The sequence below is a fragment of the Lynx canadensis genome, chromosome F1 (assembly GCF_007474595.2).
Source record: "Lynx canadensis isolate LIC74 chromosome F1, mLynCan4.pri.v2, whole genome shotgun sequence".
NCBI lineage: Eukaryota > Metazoa > Chordata > Mammalia > Carnivora > Felidae > Lynx > Lynx canadensis.
Genome location: NC_044319.2, coordinates 25,047,311 through 25,072,119, shown reverse-complemented (window position 1 = coordinate 25,072,119; position 24,809 = coordinate 25,047,311). Strand labels below are relative to the sequence as shown.

General features: G+C 36.7%; 1 protein-coding gene across 1 annotated transcript in view; it reads right to left on the bottom strand.

Annotated features, from left to right (window-relative positions):
• Nucleotides 1–5,325: 5,325 nt before the first annotated feature.
• The window catches only part of SHCBP1L (SHC binding and spindle associated 1 like), a 37,415-nt gene continuing 17,931 nt past the window's right edge, over nucleotides 5,326–24,809 (bottom strand). Inside the window, exons 6-10 of the mRNA XM_030302002.1 lie at nucleotides 19,055–19,160; nucleotides 9,428–9,581; nucleotides 7,269–7,519; nucleotides 6,388–6,510; nucleotides 5,326–5,574 (exon numbers count right to left, since the gene is read on the bottom strand). Coding sequence (XP_030157862.1) covers nucleotides 5,326–5,574; nucleotides 6,388–6,510; nucleotides 7,269–7,519; nucleotides 9,428–9,581; nucleotides 19,055–19,160 — 883 coding nt within the window. The remainder of the gene's footprint in view (nucleotides 5,575–6,387; nucleotides 6,511–7,268; nucleotides 7,520–9,427; nucleotides 9,582–19,054; nucleotides 19,161–24,809) is intronic.

The following is a 24,809-nucleotide window of genomic DNA, read 5'->3' as shown; positions in this document are numbered from 1 at the left end:
CCAGCATTCTTCTCGAAATTAGAACAAGCAATCCTAAAATTCATATGGAACCACAAAAGGCCCCGAATAGCCAAAGGAATTTTGAAGAAGAAGACCAAAGCAGGAGGCATCACAATCCCAGACTTTAGCCTCTACTACAAAGCTGTCATCATCAAGACAGCATGGTATTGGCACAAAAACAGACACACAGACCAATGGAATAGAATAGAAACCCCAGAACTAGACCCACAAACGTATGGCCAACTCATCTTTGACAAAGCAGGAAAGAACATCCAATGGAAAAAAGACAGCCTCTTTAACAAATGGTGCTGGGAGAACTGGACAGCAACATGCAGAAGGTTGAAACTAGACCACTTTCTCACACCATTTACAAAAATAAACTCAAAATGGATAAAGGACCTAAATGTGAGACAGGAAACCATCAGAACCTTAGAGGAGAAAGCAGGAAAAGACCTCTCTGACCTCAGCCGTAGCAATCTCTTACTCGACACATCCCCAAAGGCAAGGGAATTAAAAGCAAAAGTGAATTACTGGGACCTTATGAAGATAAAAAGCTTCTGCACAGCAAAGGAAACCACCAACAAAACTAAAAGGCAACCAACGGAATGGGAAAAGATATTTGCAAATGACATATCGGACAAAGGGCTAGTATCTAAAATCTATAAAGAGCTCACCAAACTCCACACCCGAAAAACAAATAACCCAGTGAAGAAATGGGCAGAAACCATGAATAGACACTTCTCTAAAGAAGACATCCAGATGGCCAACAGGCACATGAAAAGATGTTCAGCGTCGCTCCTTATCAGGGAAATACAAATCAAAACCACACTCAGGTATCACCTCACGCCAGTCAGAGTGGCCAAAATGAACAAATCAGGAGACTATAGATGCTGGAGAGGATGTGGAGAAACGGGAACCCTCTTGCACTGTTGGTGGGAATGCAAATTGGTGCAGCCGCTCTGGAAAGCAGTGTGGAGGTTCCTCAGAAAATTAAAAATAGACCTACCCTATGACCCAGCAATAGCACTGCTAGGAATTTATCCAAGGGATACAGGAGTACTGATGCATAGGGGCACTTGTACCTCAATGTTCATAGCAGCACTCTCAACAATAGCCAAATTATGGAAAGAGCCTAAATGTCCATCAACTGATGAATGGATAAAGAAATTGTGGTATATATACACAATGGAGTACTATGTGGCAATGAGAAAAAATGAAATATGGCCCTTTGTAGCAACGTGGATGGAACTGGAGAGTGTAATGCTAAGTGAAATAAGCCATACAGAGAAAGACAGATACCATATGGTTTCACTCTTATGTGGATCCTGAGAAACTTAACAGGAACCCATGGGGGAGGGGAAGGAAAAAAAAAAAAAAAGAGGTTAGAGTGGGAGAGAGCCAAAGCATAAGAGACTGTTAAAAACTGAGAACAAACTGAGGGTTGATGGGGGGTGGGAGGGAGGGGAGGGTGGGTGATGGGTATTGAGGAGGGCACCTTTTGGGATGAGCACTGGGTGTTGTATGGAAACCAATTTGTCAATAAATTTCATAAAATAAATAAATAAATAAATAAATAAATAAATAAAAGTATCTTGCCAAGCCTAAGAACACCTAAAAAAAAAAAAAAAAAAAAAAAAAAAGTTTCACTAGATCACAGACCCTTCAAGCCCCTATGTACTTCACTTTAAGAACACCTGATTCAGTTCAATCCACTGAAGTATACTACTATATGTGTATAGTCTTCTCGTCTTTCATTTTAATAGTTTGGAAAAATTATACCCCTGTCCTCAAATGTAATGTTTTCTGGGTGTAGCTGTTGAATCTAGAAGAGAACCCTTACTTCGGGGCAGTTGTCTTGCAAGGAATGGCAACTTTCTCCTATAATCAAAGCAACTTTTCTGTACCCCGTGCTGCCAGAGGAATGCCTTTCCGTCCTTTGATTTGTAGCCAGTTTCACTGCTGCTACTTTGTAAACTGACAGCAGGCTTTGGCATTGTGGGTCCCATTGTGCTCTTCAGTTGAGGTTCTACCCTTAGCTGCTACTGGCATAGTAATGAAATGGGAAGTTTCCACTCGCACTGCCAGTATTACAAAAAAGAAAAATGAGGTTCAAACTCATCCCTTTTCATTCCACACCACAGGCCGCTCATCTAACCTTGATTTGATCAGTCTTTGACCTCTAGAATCCTAACATTTTCATCCTCAGCAACTTTGATGAAATGTCCTTAAAAAGTCCTGGATTGTAAATCTCAGCCTTCAGCACAGGCAGAGACGCCCTAGTATCATTCTTTAAAACTATTGGGGCGCCTGGATGGCTCAGTCAGTTAAGCGTCCGACTTCAACTCAGGTCATGATCTCGCGGTCCATGAGTTCGAGCCCGGCGTCGGGCTCTGTGCTGACCGCTCAGAGCCTGGAGCCTGTTTCGGATTCTGTGTCTGCCTCTCTCTCTGACCCCCCCCCCCCATTCATGCTCTGTCTCTCTCTGTCTCAAAAATAAATGTTAAAAAAAATTTTTAAGTAAAACTATTTAGCAGTTACTACTTAGGATGCACGGTACTGTGTGGGATGCAATGTTCCTAAGACCTGAGGCCTGTATTCTAAGAAATTTACAGTGGAGGGGCACCTAGGTGGCCCAGATGCTTAACCAACTGAACTACCTAGGCATGCCCCCCGTCCCAAAACAAATGTGGTTTTAACATTGTTTTTGATAAGAGCCTTAGGTGGTCTATGTAGATAGTAGGGAAAAATTAAGTTTATAGCCAATTCCTGATTCATTTCCATTTATCTGCTGGGAACTGGAATAAAGTAATATAAAGACAACACAATAGCACTATATTATATAGAATTAGGTTCAATTGTAGGAGACCAGGAAATCCAAAGTAAGAAGTAAACAATACAGAAACATTTCTTCCTCATTCAAGAAGTCCAGAGGTAGTCAGTATAGGGTCAACAGATGTTCCATGTTGGTTTTCATTGTAGGGCTGGTAGGTAGGTGTTCATGTTAGAAATTCATGTTTCTTCCATCTTGTTTTACCATTGTATGGTTTCCATTCAGAATCACCACATGGGCCAAGATAGCAGTTGTTTCTCAAGCCATTACGTTTGAATTCCAGCCAAGCAGAAAGGATAGGACCTTTCTACAAAGCTGTGCACATTATTCCAACTTGCATGTCTCCCTCCAGCTAGGATCTAATCACCTGGCTACACGTAACTGTAACTGAAGTTAGGCATTATGTCTAAATTGGATGGCTGGCTGGGGTGCCTGGGTGGCTTGGTGGTTTAAGCATCTGACTCTTGGTTTCAGTTCAGGTCATGATGTCGCGGTGGTGAGATCGAGCCCCCTGCCCCTGATGCTCCATACTCGGCATGGAGTCTGCTTGGTGTTCTCTTTCCTCTCTCTGCCCCTCCCCTGCTCATGCTTTCTCCCAAAATAAACATTAAAAATAAATGAATTAGATGGCTTATGTTCCCTCTAAAGTAGGGGTTTCATTTTCTAAGATACAAAAAATGGCCTTTTTCACAAAGCAGAAGAACCATGGATTTTTGTTTATAAAAGGAAATAAGCACTCAGCCTCAAACACTTATCTTCCTTCCTTAATTTGACTTTTACTTTGTGTTGCCTGTAACTCAGCGAAGGTGACTGTTGCTGTAGAGGATCTCTTGAGGCTGAGAGTTGAATAAGGCAAGGTTATTCTTGAGTTTCATCAGTAGCCTTTTTATTCTTTTACACAAGGTCTTGTTAACTGGGTGACATAATTTAAGGTATTGTCCACGGAGGCTTTAACAAGAACAGTCTTTCTATAGTGAATTTAATGAGCTATAAGAGGAGGAATTTTCCTTTCTAATCCTCTTCCTTGTTTTGGCTTCAGGAAGAGGTGATGGACAAAGACAGGATCTTTTGAGAGTGAGCAAAAAGCAATAGCTTTGCAAGAGCACGCTACTCACTCACGGGTCATCTGCCTTTTATCTGTTGCTGCCGTTGGTTTCCAGTCTATTTCTCTTTTTTCCTATGCTCACTTCAGAGTAGTTTTTTGTTTTTTTTGTTTTTTGTGTGTGTTTGCTTTTTTTTTCTCCTATTCTCATGTCCCTAAAGCATGCGAAAGCATTTTTTTATATTTTCTAAGAAATTTGATTGTTCACAAAGTTTTCTCCCTCCTTCACCTTCCCATCTCTCCTTTCCAATGTAACAAATGACCACAACTTTAAAGGTTTAACACCAGTTTATTATCTTACACTTATGTAGATAAAAGTCTGACATGCGTCGCCCTGGGCTAAAATCAAGATGGTGACAGGAACTTTCTGGAGGCTTCAGGGGAGGATTTGTTTCCCTGCTCATTTGGGTGGCTGGCTGGCAGGATGCAGTTTTTTGCAGTTGTAGGATTGAGATTTGTTTCCTGGATGGTTGTCAGCTGTGGGCTGCTCCCAGCTTCTAGTGGCCAACTACGTTCCCTGGGTTATGACTTCCTTCCTCCACCTTCAGAGGAGGCAACAATGGATTGAGTCCCTCTCCTGTTTTCAGTTTCTTTCGCCTCTCTAGTTGCACCACGCTGACCCACCCTCTTGCTTCCCTCTCCCACTTTTAAGGACAAATGTGACTAGATTGCACCCACCTGGATAATTAGGGACACTTTCCTCATCTCAAGGTCCTCAACTTTGATCACATGTGCAGAGTCCCTTTTGCCATGTAAGGTATGTATTCACAGTTTCTGGGGATTAGGGTGTGGACATCCTTGGGAAGGTCATTATTCTGCTACCACTTATCTTAACCAACTTTCTGGGTCAAAGGCAGACAAATCCTAATTCTCCTCAAAAGAGATTTAAAAAGTTTCCTCCAGGGGCTCCTGGGTGGCTCTTTCAGTTAAGCATCCAACTCTCGATTTCGGATCAGGTCGTGATCTCAAGATCATGAGATGGAGCCCTGCGCCGTGGGCTCCGTGCTCCTGCACCGAGCAAGCATGCAGCCTGTGACTGTCTCTCCCTCTCCCTCTGCCCTTGCCCATCTCATGTGCACACGCATGCACGCGCTCTTGCTCTCTTAAGAAGATGAAAACACATTCGTTTTGGAATTAAATAGTGATGATGGTGATACCTATCAAAAGTATACTAAATAGTGTGGAAGTATATACTTTAAAAGGGTGAATTTATGATGTGTGAATCATATCTCAAAGCTGTTATTTAAAAAAGTTGAATCATTCAATGAAAGCATTAGATGTTTAAATATTTTTAATTAAATAGGTTTTGAATTTAAAACTACCATTTCTGTGGGATATGAGATTTACTAAACAAATATCTGAAATATAAACCGTTAACATAAATCCAGATGCTTTAACTTGTGACTATTCTGATATCCCCCTTCAAGTTTGCTTCTATTTTATTGTTACTCATCTCCAGGTTCAGATTCTGCATTACCCTGGAGAGCATACTGTCGTCTTTTTTATCCCCTGAAGCTGCCCCTTTGTTGAAGGCTTCTGCTATGATAAAAAATTGTTCAGTTGGTTGAAGAATGCTTACACCATAGCCATTGTTATTGTAAATATGATTATTAGTCATCTTCAGTTTTGGTGTTGGAAGAACCTGTTAAATTATTCAAGGAAAGGAGTTTTTCAATAATTTCTATAAAAATATATGAACTCTAGAATTAATTCTTGGGTTTACACGTGTCTTTAAAACAACTGAATCTCAGTTTTGAGCAAGTGATATTTTCTTCAGACTAATTAATGTAACATTAACTACAAAAATATTTACTGCAGAATTACTAAATGAAGTTTTCAGTTTAGTTTATGCAGTATCTCATGAAGCATTTAATATAAATATGAAAATGATTTCAGGTATAGAAAATGATAAATTTTCAAGTAATATAAAAATAATTTGAAATATTATATGTAAACTAGAGTTCTAAGGAAAAGCTTCATTAACTACATAAGTCTAGAGAGGGACCTAGACAGGTAGAATTTGTGAAAGTAGAAAGGAATGGGAAGGCTTTTCACTTATAAATTACTGCTATTAATGTTTTAATTGGCTAGCTTAAATTATTTTTACAAACTCTGGAAGTAAGATTTAAGTATTTCTTAATATATTTATTATTTTTTTATTTGCTTTACTTTCTAAAACATATTACAGATCTGCCCAATGAAAAATCTAAAACATTTTTATAAAAGCGTTCTGCTTTATCAAAGTTATCTGCTAAGAATCTAAGTTGAAATTATTACATTATAAACTAAAATTGTTTTATATCAGCCATCATTTAAGCCATATTTTTAATTATCTCTATTCTTTTCCAAATCGATGATAACATTTAAACTAAACTTTGTCTAGAAGTAGTATTTTGGTATCTTTGTGATAACTATAATTCTTACAACAATTCTATACTACGAAATATGATAATACCTTCATATTAACTCCACCTAAGGTGCTTTTTGAATTATCACTGGTTCTGAGGTTATTACAGTGATGAATTTCATTCCTTTCCAAAATGGCTGTGCTCCCAGGATACAGTTCAACACCAGCACCCTGTAAATGAAAAGCAAATAAAACAATCTCAAAACACACATATACCTCTCCAAAATTATCTTCAGATTTGAAAATTGTAATTCTATGTCAGCACTCTCAACACACTAAGTTACAGAAAAGTATATGATAGTTTGTGTGTGTAATGATTTATTGTAGAGATAATGTTAGAAACGTTGAAAACTAGTACTGTTAGAAGATCATTGGGCCTAGAAGGAGGGTTGAGGTCACTAGTCTCATTGAGTCACATTGCTCTCCCACCCAAATGAAGCCTCGAGAAGGGAGCCAAAAATCTCTTCAAGCAATTCTTTCCAGTGTTATAAAATTTTACTTTTATATACTCTAAATCCCTCAATGCTGCTGAAAGTTAGTGAAAATTAAGTCATTCTATAAAAGGGTCGTATTATTTTTACCCTTCCTTTATTTAATCTTGTTCAACTTTCCAGTCCTTTAATGAGCTTTGTGATTGTTATTTGAAGACTTTTTAAGTAAACGGTTAAAAAACTGACCCATGATCTGTTTTACAGCCACCAATTCCTAGATTTTTAAAGAATCACACTTAAAGCTAATAATTGCTTACTTTGGATTTAGGCAGTTTGCTTTCCCTATATGTACTATGATGCTCTGTACTTGTCCTGATTTTATCAGTTTCTAAGCTTGATTAGAACTCAATTCAGGGATGAAGTAATTACTATCCTTTGCACACTAAGACACTCAGTTATCTATTGTCAACATAAAGCTGTTTTTATAAAATGGACTACCTGGGCACCAGTTATTTCACTGTCTGTGATTGTCAAAGCAGCTCCTGTCAGAACACACACTCCTGTTCCTTCACATTTTAACACACAGTTTTCTAGAGTCATGTGACCAGACTCCACCACCACAATACCATCAACTGTGCCTTGTTGTATCAAAGATAGATGCATTAGCTTCACGTTATCAGCTTTAGACACCACGAAACTGTCATGAGAAGGCTCAGACGTAATCATAATTTCCTCTCTTTTTCCAACTCCTGATTCATAGAGACAAAAACACATAGTTAAATCAGTGATCCCAAAGTTTAAAGTCCTTTAGTCATTCGGTAATACTTGCTATTACTAAGTTTTTCTTTTCATGTATTTTTAATAAACAATATGTATGTAAGTATCAGGTTGTTAACTAATAAGATACTTAACTATAATGTAATCTTTTTGTCCATATTTTGATGCCATGATGGGAGAATATTGGTTTATAATCAATAGAAATGTACCGATGGTATTTATTCAATATACACATTCCATAATATATTTTCCGAAATTTCCCATTACATAATCAGCAGTCATTTACAAAATATCTAAGATATAAAAGCTGTCTTACCATAACCTGGTTTTAAAGCCATAATAAATTACCATAACTAAAAAAGACTGGCAGAGATTCGTGAATTAGGTTATAAGATTAATGCAGTCATGCCCACAATTTTGATCTAGGGTAGTCAAAGCAATCAACTACATTTAACATCAATCCAAAAAGAAGGGGTTGAATCTTCAAGAAGACTATAAGTTTTAAAAATTAAAAATATGTTCCTTATTACCCAAAATATTACTGGGTACAGTCATCAAGTTCTAGTGAAATTTCTGCTCAGATTTTTAAAAAGTTTATTTTGAGAGACAAGCAGGGGAGAGGGGCAAAGAGGGAGGGCGAGTCCCAAGCAGGCTTCACGAAGCTCAGTGCAGAGACTGATGCAGAGCTCAATCTCATGACCATGAGGTCATGACCTGAGCTGAAATTAAGAGTCACTTGCTCAACCATCTGAGCCACCCAGGCACCCTTGCTCAATTTTTGAACTGATAGGCAAAGCTTAAGTCACCTCATTCTTTTCTTTTGGCCACACAGTAGGAATATCCTTACTTCAATGTTAAAGGGCAGAATTAAAGTTACTAAATAGGTTCAGAACCTGAATGAAATTTAGTAAATTCTACTCTTCTTTTAAGATCTTGTTTTTCAATGTTTATTTTTTGAGAGAGAGAAAGAGAGACGGAGTGCAAGCAGGGGAGGAGCAGAGAGAGGGAAACACAGAATCCGAAGCAGATTCCAGGCTCCAACCTGATCTGTCAGCACAGAGCCTGATGCAGGCTCGAACTCACGGACTACAAGATCGTGACCTGAGCTGAAGTTGCACACTTAAACAACTGAGCCACTCAGGTGCCGCAGTAAATTCTATTCTTCTATTTCAGCAAGTCTGCATGTGAACTAACCTTTCTGAGAAAATGCTGAGTATATTTTAATATAGCCTTACATTGGGTTTTCCTACTAAAGTCATAAGAAGTGCAATACAGGGGCGCCTGGGTGGCTCAGTTGGTTGAGTGGCCGACTTCGGCTCAGGTCATGATCTCGCGGTCCGTGAGTTCGAGCCCCGCGTCGGGCTCTGTGCTGACAGCTCAGAGCCTGGAGCCTGCTTCAGATTCTGTGTCTCCCTCTCTCTCTGACCCTCCCCCGTTCATGCTCTGTCTCTCTCTGTCTCAAAAATAAAATAAATGTTAAAAAAAAAAAAAAATTAAAAAAAAAAAAAAAAGAAGTGCAATACAGACAGAAAAACTAGTTTGAGTAAAAATATAGATGGAGCAAATAGAAAATATTACAAACAGGTTTTTTGTTTTTTTCTGGTTTTGATCTTTTTTAGACTCTGTGCGTGTAGTGCTACATTATCAGGGGAAGAAGTAGTCTCATTGTTTTGCTCTGGTACATTATGCCCAAATAATGTCATCTGTACAGGCAATATACTCATGAACAGATGAGAAAATCTTAATTGTGAAAGGGCACATAAGGGATTTTTGTGTTACATAAACTCTTTAACAATTTCCAATAATTTGATTAACCCATGCTTATACAATTTTTCCAGTATACGTTGCTATAAAAAGACTGTAAAGGATGCCCTGCTAACCCTTTATAATGATGTCATCAGTCAATAAAGCAAGATTTACAGCTTGATATTCTCCTGGAAAAATAACTACTGTATCTCCACTGTAACAACTATCCAAAGCCAAATCCAAATCATCATGCTGTTGGAGAAGTGTGTCTGAAGATAAATCCTTTACCTGAAAAGAAGAAAACAGTACACTCTTTAACAATGAATTAAATTGAAAACAGGTCATTTTATTAAAAAAATTTTTTTTTAATTTTTTTTTTTTTTGAGAGACAGAGTGCTGGGGCAGAGGGGGGAGTGTGAAGGGCAAAGAGAGAGGGAGACACAGAATCCAAAGCAGGCTCCAGGCTCTGCTGTCAGCACAGAGCCCGACACGGGGATCGAAGCCACGAACTGTGGGATCATGACCTGAGACGAAGTTGGATGCTCAACCGACTGCCCAGAAAGCAGGTCATTTTAATCAGTTAACTTATTGGTAATGTGCTTTTCTCAAAGACTTATTGTGTATATTACACTGTAATATACTGTAAATACTCTGTCTTTATGTTCATTAAATGTTCAAAGTATTAGTCCATCAATTAAGGGAATGATGAAATGAGATTTTCTTTACAATCACTAATAATTTTACAGCCTTTAAATACTGTGTGCCAGAAGTCATATTTTGAGCTTAACATGTTACCTCCTATGCCTCACAACAGTTATTTGAGGTAAAGTATTATTCTTCCCTTATCAGGTGAAGGAAATTGAAACTCAGTGAGATTAAATGGTTTGCCCAAGGACACAGAGTGAGTGAGTGGTTAAACTAAGCTTTAGATTCAGGTCTTTATGACACCAGATCTCTTTCTAATATGCTACTTTATTTTCTTTAACTCAAACTAATCCTACAATTTTGGAAAATCAACAAAACTTTATATATTAAATATTCTAAAACTAAAAATAAAAGGTGCCAAGAATTTGCACTGATAGTAGAAAAAAGAGAGAACTTCTTTATTAGTGCCATTAAGAGTGAGGTACTTTAGGGGCACCTGGGTGGCTCAGTTAGTTAAGCGTCTGACTTCAGCTCAGGTCATGATCTCACAGTCTGTGAGTTCAAGCCCCGCATCAGGCTCTGTGCCGACAGCTCAGAGCCTGGAGCCTGCTTCAGATTCTGTGTCTCCCTCTCTCTCTGCCCCTCCCCTGCTCATGCTCTGTATCTCTCTATCTCAAAAATAAATAAAAACATTAAAAAAAAAAATGAGGTACTTTAGAAATAAAATTTGAAAACTAAAAATATATTCTGAAAAAGCCTATTCTTTTTTTCCCAATATTAATGGCATTACCATTCATATATCTTTTTTCTTATAAAAGTGGAACTTACAAAAAACAAGTGAAAGCATAACAAAAATTGAAATTTTAACCTAAATAAAATGTATTTCATAAATGTATTCATTTATTCATAATACTAACATGCCATACCATACATGTACATGGCTTTGAATCCTGACTTTTCATTACAACATATTTTCCCATGTCTTAAAATATTTTTTCAAAGCCTAATTTTTTTTATTTAAAGTAGGCTTCATGCCCAGTGTGGAGCCCGATGTGATGCTTGAATTCACAACCCTGAGATCAAGGCCTGAGCTGAGATCAAGTCAGACGCTTAACCAACTGAACCACCCAGGTGCCCCTGAAAGCCAAATTTTTAATGATTACATAATAATGCATCATATGGGCATATCACAATTTATCATAATTTAATTATAAAAGATTTCAAGCATCTTGGATACATTTTGATAAATTGCCCTCCAGAAAGTTTAATTAATTAAAATTTCGTTTGAAAAAAAGTAAGATTTAGTTTGAGAACTCATTTTGCTACAAACTCATCAGCATGGGGTATCTTTTACACTTATAAAATATTTGCCAGTTTAATAGGCAAAAATCCTCACTGCCTCATTTTAATTTCCATTCCTTTGGTAAGCATGAGTGAATATTTTTTCCAGATACATATGAAACTCATAATCTTTACTAAATCAACAAACCAGTATACTCATTTGTGCATGTATTCTAAAAACTTTGGTGGCAGAGAGTACAAGGATTACCTCTGTAACTATTTTGGAAGAACTCTAGATTCCATCTCTTTAATTAATTTATTTTTTTCATAAAAATAGGAAACACAAGAGAGAAAAGTTTGATGGGGAAGATAATTTAGTTTTGGTGCCAGTTAATTTGAAGTACTGGGAGTCAGTAAGTAGAACTATGCAGTAGACTATGCATATAAAAGTCTAGAATATAGGACTGAGATGTGACTAGGTAGAAAGATCTTGGAGTTATTTACATATAATTTGAGCATAGGAATGGCTAAGATTAGCTACAAGACTACATAAAGAAGAAAGATAGCACTCCAGGACAGAACACTGAGAAACGTTTAAAGAATAGGCTAGCTCAGTCAGTAGAATATGTGGCTCTTGATCTTGGGGTTGTGAGTTTGAGCCCCACATTTGGCGTAGAGATTGCTTAAATGAATAAACTTTAAAAAAAAAATTAAAGAATAGGGAGAAACAAAAGAAGATCTCAAAACTGAGGAGTAGCCAAAGAGGTAGAGAGAAAATCGGGAGACCAAGATGTCATGAAAAGAGGTAGTTGATCATGTCAAATGCTGAAAGGTTAAATAAGGTGGTAATCCTTGAGTTGTGCTTACTGAATTTAGCCACAGCTTCGTCCCACATTGACCACAAGAGCATATGCACTGATATCCTGGAGGCAGAAATAAGATCACACTGAGTAGAGGCATGAAGGTGAAAGAAGTAGAGGCAAGTGCAGATAAGTACTTCAAGAAATTTTGCTCTGCAAAAGAAGAGATAGAGGGGCGCCTGGGTGGCGCAGTCGGTTAAGCGTCCGACTTCAGCCAGGTCACGATCTCGTGGTCCGTGAGTTCGAGCCCCGCGTCAGGCTCTGGGCTGATGGCTCGGAGCCTGGAGCCTGTTTCCGATTCTGTGTCTCCCTCTCTCTCTGCCCCTCCCCTGTTCATGCTCTGTCTCTCTCTGTCCCAAAAAAAATAAATAAACGTTGAAAAAAAAATTTATAAAAAAAATAGTGTGGCTGTGTATTTTGACCTGTCAGTATCTCAGGAGGGACTGACAAAGCTGATTTTTGTTTCACACCCCCTTCAGGAATGAGCGGCTTTATAGGCATCATCTGATGAAAGCATTTAAGATGCACTCTACTTATAGCTGTCTGTGGCAAAGGACAGAGGAAGGGGCAAGGAAAAGTCTGCACAGGAGGACGTTGAGGAGGAAGATTTTTTGGGGGGGAAAGAGCTGCCTCATACACTAGGAAATCCAAGTGAAATGCACATGCCCAGGGCTGGATATATGCTCAGAAGAGATCTGAAAGGACCTTGTGCTTTTCTTCCCACTGATCACTGGGCCTGTGCAAGCAAGTGGTAAAAGCCAAGGCAGAGTTGTAAGCAGTCTGGCTTAGCTTTGAAAGAGTCCCTTAGCTCAGAGCTAATCTGCACACTGGGAGAGATTTTTGGTTTTGTTTTTGTGTTTTAGCTGTAGGTGTTTATGGAAATCTCTGTCAGGTCTTTGGCTACCTGAGTAGTCACTTCAGTAGTCACTTCAGATGTAAATAGGTTAAGATTACCAATTAAAAGACAGAGACTGGTAGAATAGATAAAGAAATATGACCCAGGGGTGCCTGGGTAGCTGAGTTGGTTAAGAATCTGACTCTTGGGTGGCTCAGTCAGTTGAGCATCTGACTTCAGCTCTCGTCATATCTTACAGTTTGTGGGTTCGAACCCTGTGTCGGGCTCTGTGCTGACAGCTCAGAGCCTGGAGCCTGCTTCGGATTCTGTCTCCCTCTCTCTGCCTCTTCCCCATTTGCACTCTGTCACTCTGGCAAAAATAAACATTAAAAAGGAAAAAAAAAATCTGACTCTTGGTTTTGGCTCAGGTCATGATCTCATGGTTTGTGAGTTTGAGCCCTGTGTTGGGCTCTGTGTTCGTGGCACAGACTCTGCTTGAGATTCTCTCTCTCTCTCTCTCTCTCTCTCTCTGCCCCTCCCAGCTTGCATTCTCTCTCCCCCCCCCAAATAAATAAATAGACATTTAAAAAAAAATAGGACCCAACTATATTATCTCTACAAGGGAATTACTATATCCAAGGATATAAACAGATTAATACTGAGAGGATAGAAAAAGGTATTCCATACAAATAGTAAACAAAGGAGAACTATGGTGGTTATACTAATATTAAACAAAATAGTCTTTAAACCAAAAACTGTTACCAAAGACTAAAAGGGACATTATTTATTGACAAAAATTTTTAATTCATCAAGAATATGTAATAAGCATATATATACCAAACAATGAAGACCCCAACATATATGAAGTAAACACTAACAGAATTAAAGGGAGCAATAGTTGAGAGACTTCCATACTCCTCTTATGATAATGATTAGAACATCTAGATAGAAGGTCAATAAGAAAGTAGAAGATTTAACACTGTAACCTAGGTAGACCTGACACACATATATATAGACCTAAACATATATACAGAACCCAACACAGAAGAATACATACTTTTCCTTAAGTGCACATATAACATTCTCCAGATACACCATACATTAAGCCACAAAGCAAGTCTCAATAACTATCTTCTCTGACCACACGAAATTGAGATATTGATAACATCAGGAAAACTGGAAAATTAACAAACATGTAGAAATAAAACAACACACCTTTAGACAACCAATGGGTCAGGGAAGAAAACCCAAGGTAAATTAGAAAATGCTTTGAGATGAATGAAAACAAAAACACAACATACCAAAATTTATGGGATGCTGAAAGCAGAGTTCAGAGTGAAATTTATGGCAATAAGTACCTACATTAAACAAGATCTCAAATTAACAACCTAACTTAACATCTTAAGGAACTAGGAAAAGAACAATTTAAATTCAAAGCCAACAGAAGAAAGGAAATAAAGATTAGAGAAGAGGTAAATGAAATGGAGAACCAAAAAACAGTAGGATTAATAAAATCCAAAATTGATTCTTTGAAAAGCTCAACAAAATTGACAAACCTTCAGCTAAACTGACTAAAAGAAGAGGGATAAAAACAGAAATACTCAAGCCAGAAATGAAAGTGGGGACATTATTACTGACTTTACAGAAATAAAAAGCATTATAAGAAAATATGAATAACTCTATACCAACAAATGCACCAAAGCCTCCTGCTTTGCTTTGCTTTTTGAATACTACTTTGGCTATTCGGGGTCTTGAAAAGACAATTTGGAATGGGATACCTCTCTTTCTCCTAGATCTGGAAGAATGGCTAATATTTAGTTTAGGCACTGGGACAAGTACTTATTTTTGCCAGGAATGATTGAAAAGCCAGAGTGTATGGAAAGAGCCCAAATGTCCATCGACTGACGAATGGATAAAGAAGATGTAGTATATATATATATATATACACAATGGATTATTACTCAGCAACAAAGAATGAAATCTTGCCATTTGCAACAATGTGGATGGAACTACATTGTATTATGCTAAGCGAAATAAGCCAGTCAGAGAAAGAGAAATATCATATGATTTCACTCATCGCATATGTAGAATTTAAGAAACACTATAGATGAACACAGGGGAAGGGAAGGAAAAATAAGATACAAACAGAGAGGGAGACAAACCATAAGAGACTCTTAAATAAGGAAAACAAACTGAGGGTGGCTGGAGGGGAGGTGGGTGGGGAGATGGGCTAAATGGGTGATGGGCAATAAGGAGGCCACTTGTTGGGATGAGCACTGGGTGTTATATGTAAGTGATGAATCACTGGGTTCTACTCCTGAAACCAATACTACACTGGATGTTAACTAACTTAAATTTAAATGTAAAAAAAAAATTAAAATAAAAATAACATCTTAAAAAAAGAAAGAAAGAAAAGCCAGAGTGTTCTAAACCTAAAGACAGTCATCACAATTTGAGAACTTGGAGAATAAGCGAAGAGGTAAGGACTCATATTTAATTTGGTTGACTAAAAGGATATTTATGACAGTAAGTGAATAAAGAATACAGAAGGACTAGGGATGGGCTGTGTTCAAAAGACAATTAAGTTCAATAGAACTGCTGTATGTTGCCAAGACATCCAGGTAAAGATGCTTACAAGGACATGTAGTGATGTTGGTCAGCAGAGAATACAAGCAAGAAAGGAAAGAGAAAAAATAATAAAGTTACTGAGAAATCACTGTGTGCCAGGTACTACTAGGTTTATATGTAACATCTCATATCATCCTCAAGAACTCCTATAAGATAGTGGTGGTAGTTTACTACTAACATTTATTGAGTACTTACTATGTACTGGGCATATTCTAAACATATTACAGATATGAATTCATTTAATCTTCACATATAAAATATAAATAAGAAACACAAACACTTTATAAATGAGGAACTAAAGCACAGATGGGTAAGTAACTTGTTGAAAATCACATAACTAGTAAGTGGCAAAGCCAGAGTCTGAATCCACAAAGTCTGGCTTCAGAGCCCATGGTCTTCATCATCATAATATACAGTTTTGACCTCTCTCTCCCTATTTTCGGGGGCTTTTTAAGTTTTTATTAAATTCAAGTTAGTTAACATAAAGTGTAATATTAGTTTTAGTTGCACAATATAATGATTCAACACTTCCATACAACACCCGGTGCTCATCACAAGTGCCCTCCTTCATCCCCATCACCTAGTTCACCCAACCCCTCACCCACTTCCCCCCTGGTAACCATCAGTTTGTTCTCTATAATTAAGAGTCTGTTTCTTGATTTGTCCTTCTCTTTTTTTACCCTTTGCTCATTTGTTTTGTTTCTTAAATTCCACATGAGTGAAATCATATGGTATTTGTCTTTGATTTATTTCATCTAGCATTAAACTATCTCCTTCCTATGTTTATAGCAGCATTGTTTACAACAGCCACATTACGGAAGCAACTCAAGTGTTGGCTTGGCTGTCTAAATGCTTGGTGTGTTCATATATATAATGGAGTATTATTCAGCCACAAAAAGAATGAAATCTTGCCATTTACCTCTCTTTTTAAAGCACTCTGCAAATAAGGAAATTGAGGCTCAGAAGTTAGGCAGCTTGCCCAAGATTACATAGTTATTACGTGGTCTCAGAAAGGCCACTTTATTTCAACGTTTTTTTTATTTATTTTTGGGACAGAGAGAGACAGAGCATGAACGGGGGAGGGGCAGAGAGAGAGGGAGACACAGAATCGGAAACAGGCTCCAGGCTCTGAGCCATCAGCCCAGAGCCCGACGCGGGGCTCGAACTCACGGACCGCGAGATCGTGACCTGGCTGAAGTCGGACGCGTAACCGACTGCGCCACCCAGGCGCCCCAGAAAGGCCACTTTAAACCCTGGGCTCTCTGACTACAAAGTCTATGTCTTTTACTATAGTACTTGTGAAGATCACCAACATAGAAATGGTGAAGCATGGATAAAACTGTTTAAGAAGAGAACACAGAGCAGGAAGAACTTTGAGTAAAGAATCCTCAAAGTTAAGAAGGTTAAATTAAAGGTTATGTACATAGCTCTGATGACTATCAGATTAAAAGATGTTGTCCACCTCAACAGTACATCTAAAACAAAAGATCTAAGCAAAGTGGAAGTTGATGATGCTGCCATCTCAGAGGAGTCTTCCTCACGATAATTATCCAGGTCTGCAAAATTCATGGATATTTACTTACACAAATGAAGACAGGGTTGCAAACCACAAGATAAAAAAGAAATTTCTGACTCTCATATAGGAAAATAAAGCCAGAAACAGATTTAAAAACAAAAAAAAAGGGGGCGCCTGAGTGGCTCAGTCGGGTAAGTGTCTGACTTTAGCTAAGGTCATGATCTTACCGTTTGTGAGTTCGAGCCCCACACTGGGCTCTCTGCTGTCAGCACAGAGACCACTTTGGTCCCCCTCTCTCTACCCCTCCCCTCAAAAATAAACAAACATTAAAAAAAAGATAAGTAAAAATAAATATGATAAAGTGAGGCTGGAGATAGAAGCAAAATCTATACCTTACTTTTTATAAAGATTTTTACAAAGATAGTTGGTAGAATAATTAATGTTATTGAATAATCTGATGTAATAAGCAATGAAAAGAAAATTAAATTTTGCTTAAAATAATAAAAATGGGTATGATAGTAGACAAGACCAGTATAATAAGCCAACTTTATCTCTCACTACTCTCCTCTTAGGTGTTAAACACCATCCTTGCTGGACTTCTTTCCATTCTTCATATATACCACACTCTCTTGTCAAACATGCACTCATTTACTAATTCAACAAAACTGCTATGTACCTACCATGTGCTAAACACCATGCTAGGTGATCGGATGAATGGTAAACATAACACACCTTGCTCTCAAGAAGCTCATGTTCCCATAAAAGAGACATTTTATAGACAGCCACAAAAAGTATTAAACACATAATGATAAGGGCAAGTGCAAGGTGCCATGGGAAAGGCAGTGTAATGTATTCTGGAAGGTTGAGAAAGCCTTTTTCTGTGGAAATACTTAAATTGAGACCTGAAGGATTTGAGTAGCTCTGTGAAAAAACATAGTGTACACCAGGATGTTGAGTTAGTGAAGGAGAACAGAAGTGGGTATATGAAGGATATGATTAGGATAATTCTCAGAAAAGTGTGACTAGAAGCTGGATAGATGGTGGTGCCATTTATTGGACTAGAGAGCTCTAGAATACAAACAGGCCAATGGACAAGATCATGAATTTAATTGAGGACATTTAAGTAGATGTACTTATGAGATAATTAAGTGGTGATAAGCAATAGGCATTAGAACATATATGTCTGGGGCTAAAAACAAAAATCTGGGCTATGGATACACATATTATCAGTATATATAATCAAAGTCATGGGAAGAAATCAGATAAATCACTTTAGGGGTAATATACAGTGGGAAAAAAAAAAAAAAAGCAAGTACCAAGCATTTAGAGGACAGAAGAAGAAGAAAAAAAAACTATAGAGACTGAAAACCAGGATAGTAACAGAAGACAACAAAAAAGAATATTTCAAAGAGAGAACTGTGAAATGCTAGAGAGCCATCAGGTAAGATGGAAATATTTACTCTTAGACTTAAAACATTTTTCCCTCTTGGGCTCAATAAATTTATGCTCATCTTTCAGGTTTCTGCTGAGTTATTTCTTCCAGCTAGCATTGCCAGAATTCCTAATTTTGACTTATATACCTATCCTATGTACATCCTGTACATTCTCCTGTCATAGCTTTTATCATTCTGTGTTTAACTGTAATTGCCTGCTTACGTGTCCATATCTCCACCATAATTCAAACTTCTCAAATGTATGAAGAAGCAAGACTGTGGATCTGGTTCAAAGTTGTATCTCCCTCAAATGCAGTCTTTCTCATATTTGTCCCCTATCCTTCCCATAGCTACTAAACATAGCACCCAGCAACAAGGTCTGTATTCAGTAAATAGTTGTTGACATTTATTTAATACCTATTATATGCCAATCACTGAAGTGGATGTAATGGGAGAAACAAGGCATTAATATCAGACAAGAACCTTACCCTCAAAGAACTTCTTTTCTGATTATATGCAACTACAACTTAAATGAACAAATAGAGATAAAGTGTATTTCTTACCATGTCAGTAGTTATCACTTTTGCCACAATATGTGTTATAGTCTTTCCAAAGTCTCTTTTTCCCTTCCTGCGCCTTAGGATTCTTGGAAAGAAAGGTCCATGAACTCTAGAGTTGAAAACATTTATTTATGATTAAATTAATCAGAAAAAAACTCAAGCTATACTTACTTAGAAAATAAAACGTGGCACCAAGCATCTTTGAGAAGTAGGCTTCGCTATTTTAAACTCTTTGAGAGCAATGAGCAACTTGAGAGCAATTGAACGATTTAACTTTTAGATAACTGAGTATTTAAACCCTTGATCTCTAAAATCTTTTCATTTTCATGGATTGTATGTATGTATGTAACCCATTACAATCAGTACCTGTCACCTCAACTCTTCAATACAGTAGAAAATTTTCCTGATTGCACTTTGATAGCCCACTGAATTGTGGACTCACAACAAAGCAAAGGTGGGTTATGTCTGCGATACTAAGGGATAAAAATGTGTAAGGACATGCCTAATTTTAGATACTGTGTTCAAGTAACAGAATGTTTTGTTTCAAAGGATATGGCCTCCATAGGTATGTTGGCTGTGGCCTCCCAGCACAACAATTCTAGCTTCTCTCTGAGTTGTGGGGTTTTGTTTGTTTGTTTGCTGTTTAGCACTTCTAATTAATTCCACTCTTTCTCTTCTTTCTGCTCTTCTTTACAATTCCCGCTTCCTATCACTTAATCATGTTAAGTGTCATCAAAAGAAAGAAAGAAAGTTTGAGTATAATTTATCATTACTATCAGCCAAAAGGGACACTCTTTTTCCAATAGATGTAGACTTACTAATCTCCTTCGGTGTCATATTTTGGGTTTTTTGAAGCACATTATTGTTGGATACAAATGGGATGCAGCTTTTGTACCAATATTTTTCATCTTCAAAAGTTTCATTGAATATTTCAAAAGTAAACCCAGTCAGCATTTCTATACCTGTTTAAGCAAGTGGTTATGATCTTGAGAAAGAGAACTACTCGCACGTTTTTTCACCATATACCTGATCACCAGCTGCTCAAAGAGTACAGCATCCTATGTTCAAGAAATACAGTAGTTTATCATGTAAATCCTAGTTTTAAAATCAAAAGTATGTATCAGTGTTTTTTTTTTTAAGTCAAATCTATTAAGGTATAATTTACACAACAGACACTCATTTTAAGTGAACCATGACATGAGGTTTCACAAATGTGTACACCCACTTAACTCAATCAAAATAACACAATATAGAACATTCCCATCACACTGACAGGTTCCTTCATGCATCGTTGCAGTCAATCCTCCACACCTATTCCCAGGCAACCACTGATCTACTTTCTGTTGTTAGATAAACCCTTTCTTGGGAGTTTTTAAATGATATTTTAAAGTGAAAACATATATGAGGTACTCTTTTGTGTCTAGCTTTTTTCATTCAGCCCATGTTGAGATCGATCCATCGTATTATTTTGTGTATCAGCATTTTGTTTATATTGCTGAGTGTTTCATTATTTGATTTTCTGTATAGAAGATCGTGTCATCTGCAAATAAGAGATAATTTCATTACTTCTTCCTTTCCAATCTGGATGGCTTTTCTTTTTCTTGCCTATTGCTCTGGCTGGAACCTCTAGTACAATTTGAACAGAGATAGTAAGAGCAAACATCCTTGTCCTCTTCCTTGTCATCTTTCCTTAAGATCTTCCTGATCTTAGGAGGGAAACATCCATTCTTTCACCACTAGCTATGATTAACTTAAAGGTTTTTCATAGATGGCCTTGAACAGGTTGAGAAAGATCCCTTCTCTTCCAAGATTTTTGAGAATTTTTATGATGAAAGTGTTGAATTTTGTCAAATTCTTTTTCCGTATTAAAAGGTGCGGCTTTTGTTTTTTATTCTATTAATATGGTGTGTTATATGGATTCCTATTCATTTGTTAAGCCAATCTTACAACCCTGGGATGAATCTCACTTAGTCTTAGTGTCTGATCTTTTTAATGTATTGCTAGACTCAGTTTGTTAGCATATTCCTGAGGATTTTTGCATCTATATTCATAAATGATATTACTCCATAGGGCTTTTTTCTTTTTCTTGTGATGTCTTTGTAGTTTTTGTATCAGGCTAATAGTGGCCTCACTGAATGAGTTAGGTAAGTGTTCCCCCTTCTATTTTTTGAAAGTTTGTAAATAATTGGGTGTTAATCTTTGAAATGTTTGGTAGAATTCACCAGTGAAGACATCTGGTCTCTGGTTTTTCTTTGTGGGTAGTTTTTAATTTGCTAATTCAATCTCCTTACTTGCTATAGGTCCACTCAGGTTTTCTTTTTTTGGCTTGAGTCAGTTTTGGTAGATTGAATGTTTTCAGGAATTTGTCCATTTGGTCTGGTGATCCAGTTTGTTGGCATGTAATTGCTCAGAGTATTCCTTAGTAATCCTTTTTATTTCTGTGCAAGTTTTTATGTGGATGTAAGTTTTCAACTCAGTTGGGTAAATACCAACTAGGAGCACTATTGCTGGTTCATATGCTTAGACTACATTTAGCTTTTAAGAAACCGCCAAACTGTCTTCCAAAGAAGCTGTACTGGTTTTGTATTCCAATCAACAATAAAGGAGAGTTCTTGTTCCATATCCCTGCCAGCAGTTGATATGGTCAGGGTTTTTGTTTGTTTCTGATTTTGTTTTGTTTTTGGATATTAACCATTCTAATAGGTAAGTTATGGTATCCCATTCCTTTAATTTGCAATTCCATAATGACAATGATGTCAAGCATCTTTTTATAGGCTTCTTTTTTTTTTAACCAATTGTATATCTTCTTTGGTGAGGTGTTTGTTCAGAATATTTGTCCCATTTTTAATTGGGCTGTTTGTTAGGATGAATTTTAAGAGATCTTTGTATATCTTAGATACAAGTCTTTTATCAGATATGTGTTTTACAAATGTTTTCTTCAAATTTTGGGCTTGTCTTTAATTCTCTTAACAGAGTCTTTCACACAGTGTTTTTAATTTTAATACAGTCCAATTTCTCAATTTTTTTCTCCCACAGATCATACTGTCAGTGTTTTATCTAAGAACTCATTGCGAACCCAAGTTCACCTACGTTTTCTTCTATGTTTTCTTCTAAAAGTCTTACAGTTTTATTTTACAGTTAGGTCTACAGGTCACTTTGAGTTAATTTTTGTGAAGATGTAAGGCCTGTGTTTAGGTTCATCTTTTTGTATATGGACGTTCAATTATTATACAGCATTATTTGTTGAAAATAATATTCTCTCTCCACTGAATTTTCTTTGCTCCTTTGTCAAAGATCAATCAACGATGTTTGTGTGGATCTATTTATGGACTCTATTCTGTTCCATTGATCTATATGTTTATTCTTTCACTAATACCCGCCTTTCTTGATTACTGTAGTTTTATAAGAACCTTAAAAGTGGGTAATATGAATACACCCTCTTTATTCTTCCCCAGTACCGTGTTAGCTATTGTAGGCTTTATGCTGTTCCATATGAATTTTAGCAATAGTCAATACCTACAAAATGGCTTGCAAATTAGGATTGCATTGAATCTACACATCAATTTGGAAGGAATTGACATATAAACAATATTGACTCTTCCAATCCATAAACAGAGAATATTTCCCCATTTATTTATATTTTTTCTGTCATCATAAGTTTTGTAGTTTTTCCACATATAGATCCTATATATATTTTATTAGATCTGTGTCTGATCTGTACCTAAGTATTTCATTTTTTTGGCTCTATTATGATATTTTTAAAATTTCAAATCATTTGTTACTGGCATATAAGAAAACAATGGACTTTTGAATATTAAGTGAATATTTTGAATATTTGCTATACTCATTTATTAGTTCCAGGGTTTTGTTGTTGTTGATGATATGATGATGATGATTCTTTGAGATTTTTTATGTACACAATTATGTCACCTGCAAAGAGTTTTATTTCTTCCTTCCCAATCTGTGTATCTTATTATTTCCGTTTCTTGTCCTGTTGCATTATCTAGGATTTCTAGCATAATATTAAACAGGAGTAATGAGAAAAAATATCATTGTCTTATTCCTAATATTAGGGGAGAAGCATCCAGTTTCTCATCATTAAGTATTAGTGTTAGTTATACGTTTTTTGTAGATGTTATTCATCAATTTGAGGAATTCTCCTCTATTGCTTGTAATGCTTGATATATCAATTATTGAAAAAGGGATGCTAAAGTTTCTCATGTATAATAGTGGATTTCTCTGTGTCCTTGCATTTCTTTCTTTTTTTTTTTTTAATGTTTAGTTTTTTGAGAAATAAGAGAGGAGAGTGCAAGTGGGGGAGGGGCAGAGAAAGAGGGAGACCCAGAATCTGAAGCAGGCTACAGGCTCTGAGCTGTCAGCACAGAGCCCGATGTGGGGCTCAAACTCAAAGACCTCGAGGTCATGACCTGAGCCAAAGTCAGATGCTCAAATAACTGAGCCACCCAGGCACCCCTCCATGTGTCCTTGCATTTCTATCAGTTTTTGCATTACATATTTTGATGCGCTGTTGTTGGATACATACATATTAAGCATTGCTATGTCTTCTTCGAGAGCTGGACCCTTTATCATTATGCAATGCCCTTTTTTGTCCCTGGTAATTTAACTGGTTCTTTCCAAAGTCTGCTTTGTCTGAAAATAATATAGTAATCCAGCTTTTTAATGGTTGTGTTAGCATGAAGTTATCTTTCTCTGACCCTTTACTTTTAACATTTCTAAGCCTTTACATTTAAGGTTGGTTTCTTAGAGATGACAGATAGTTGGATCTGGTGTTTTTATGCACTTTGACAATCTCTATCTTTTATGTATTTAGACCATTTGCATTTAAAGTGATTACAGATACAAGGGAGGTGTGTGGGGAATGGCCTAACAGGTGATGTGTACTGAGGAGGACACTTGTGATGATGAGCACTGGGTGTTTTCTGTAAGTGATGAATCACCAAATTCTACTCCTGAAACCAATAGTATATGTTAACTAACTAGAACTTAAATGCAAATTTAGAAAAACAAAAAACAAAAAAACCAAGTGATTACTGACATAATCAAATTAATACCTACCATACTTCTAATAGTTTTGTTTGTTGTATTTGTTCTTTGTTATTTTTCCCTCCTTTTCTGCCTCCTTTGGTTACAGTTAAGCATTTTGTGATTCCACTTTCATCTATTCTCATCAATTATTTAAAAAAAATTTTTAGTGTTTTCCTTATAGACTGCAATATATATTTTAAACTAATCTTAGTCTACCTTCAAATAACACTAAACTACTTCATATATAGTGCAGGTGCCTTTTACAGAATATTCCCATTTCTTCCCTTGGTATGATGTTACTGTCACTTATTTTACCAATCCATACGCTACTATCACCCAACTACTATTTATACCATCATAACTACTATTACTTTAAACAGGTATCTTTTCAATCAGTTGAGAGAAAGAAAAATAAAAGATTTTAATTTACCTTTATTTATTCTTTCTCCAAAGTTCTTCCTTTCTATACATAGATCTGAGTTTCTGACCCTTAACAATTTTCTCCTCTCTAAAGAACTTTTCATTTTTCTTGCAGAATGATAAACTCCCTCGGCTTTTTTTTTTCTTTTTGTTTACAAGAGCTATTACCCTTTCACTTTTGAAAAATAGTTTCACCGGATATAGAATTCTAGGTTCGTAGTTCTTTCTTTCAATGCTTTGAATATTTAACTCGTCTCTCATCTTATTTTCATGGTTTCTTATAAGAAGTCCA